Source organism: Asparagus officinalis, chromosome 5, assembly GCF_001876935.1.
Source record: "Asparagus officinalis chromosome 5, Aspof.V1, whole genome shotgun sequence".
Taxonomy (NCBI): Eukaryota; Viridiplantae; Streptophyta; class Magnoliopsida; order Asparagales; family Asparagaceae; genus Asparagus; species Asparagus officinalis.
Genome location: NC_033798.1, coordinates 112,182,417 through 112,183,766, shown reverse-complemented (window position 1 = coordinate 112,183,766; position 1,350 = coordinate 112,182,417). Strand labels below are relative to the sequence as shown.

Genomic DNA, 1,350 nt, shown 5'->3' with positions numbered 1-1,350 from the left:
TGAGATTAGCGAGGCCGACGGTGGTGGTGTCTTTGAGAGCGCCGTAGGCCTTTCGCCAGCTCTGCATCGTTGCCATTTGTTCGATCGCCCGCCAAATTCTCTGAGTATCAACGATTAATTTAGAAAATGATTAGGTTTTTAGGATCCAATGAGATTAGCGAGGCCGACGGTGGTGGTGTCTTTGAGAGCGCCGTAGGCCTTTCGCCAGCTCTGCATCGTTGCCATTTGTTCGATCGCCCGCCAAATTCTCTGAGTATCAACGATTAATTTAGAAAATGATTAGGTTTTTAGGATCCAAATTTGATCGCTTCGTGTCCTCACTCGCCGACTTCAAAGGGCATCGTTGATTTTTGATCTCTTTGTTTTCGCCCTTTTTTATCTTTTCGTTCCTTCTTTTGGCTGTCGAAGCGTGAAGGACCGCTGTCTTTCTTGGACGGAGAAAGAAATAAATATTGATTTGTTATTATTTCATAGACTTAACTGTTAATTTCTCTTTTATTGTTTCATATAAGCCCCTGTAGTTTGAGAAAATGGTTATTTGCATTTCAATACCCTAAAGTTTTACCCATTTCCTAAATTTGATATCATAAAGTTCTATTTTCACAATTTGATACCCTAAAGTGTAGAGAAAAAATAAAATAAAAAATGAGATGTTAATTTTGCTAAGAAATACAAACATAGAAAACGACGGATATTAATTCAAAATCCTTTGCCACATTTCAGTTTTTTTTCCCCAAAAAAGCGAAGAACAAAGTTAACACTTTGGCAGAAGAACAAAGTTAACACTTTGGCAGGTTAAGGTTAGTTTGAAAAGTCAGGGTATCAAATTGTAAGAAAGGAATTTCATAGTATCAAAGATGAAAAAGAATTAAACTTTAGGGTACTAAAATTCAAATGGCCCTTTGAGAAAATATATATCGTATCCTATTTTTATAATAATGATTTTCTATATCATATTTCGTTTTTATTTTTTTGCAACAAATATTTCCTGCAAATTAATATGGCGTTTAAAAGGAAATAAATACGTTTCGCTTGATTAAACCACCAAGGAAATAAATATGTTGGCTTGATTAACCTATCCTCAATTTTTCGGATCTAGATAGATGTAACTTAAACAAAGGTACTGGATTATTGATTGATTAAGTTTAGTTTAAAGTGGTTAAGCTCAATCTACATATGCTTATATAATATAAGTAACTAAAATGAATTACTCTAAACTCTTCTCTATACTCTACATCAGAGGAAATATTAAATTTAGCGAGGTTCTTCATTGTACAGTTTTCATTATACGTCGGGCGATCAGAGGCTATAATTGTAAGGTAACTAAAATATACAACTACAAGGTCAACT

At 34.1% G+C, this 1,350-nt stretch overlaps 1 protein-coding gene across 1 annotated transcript in view; it reads right to left on the bottom strand.

The window, feature by feature from the left end:
- Positions 1 to 357, bottom strand: part of LOC109840720 (putative clathrin assembly protein At2g01600) — an 18,951-nt gene extending 18,594 nt beyond the window's left edge. The window contains 2 exon segments of the mRNA XM_020409461.1: positions 1 to 119; positions 269 to 357. The exon segment at positions 1 to 119 is cut by the window's left edge and continues 6 nt beyond it. Coding sequence (XP_020265050.1) covers positions 1 to 76 — 76 coding nt within the window. The 5' untranslated portion in view covers positions 77 to 119; positions 269 to 357.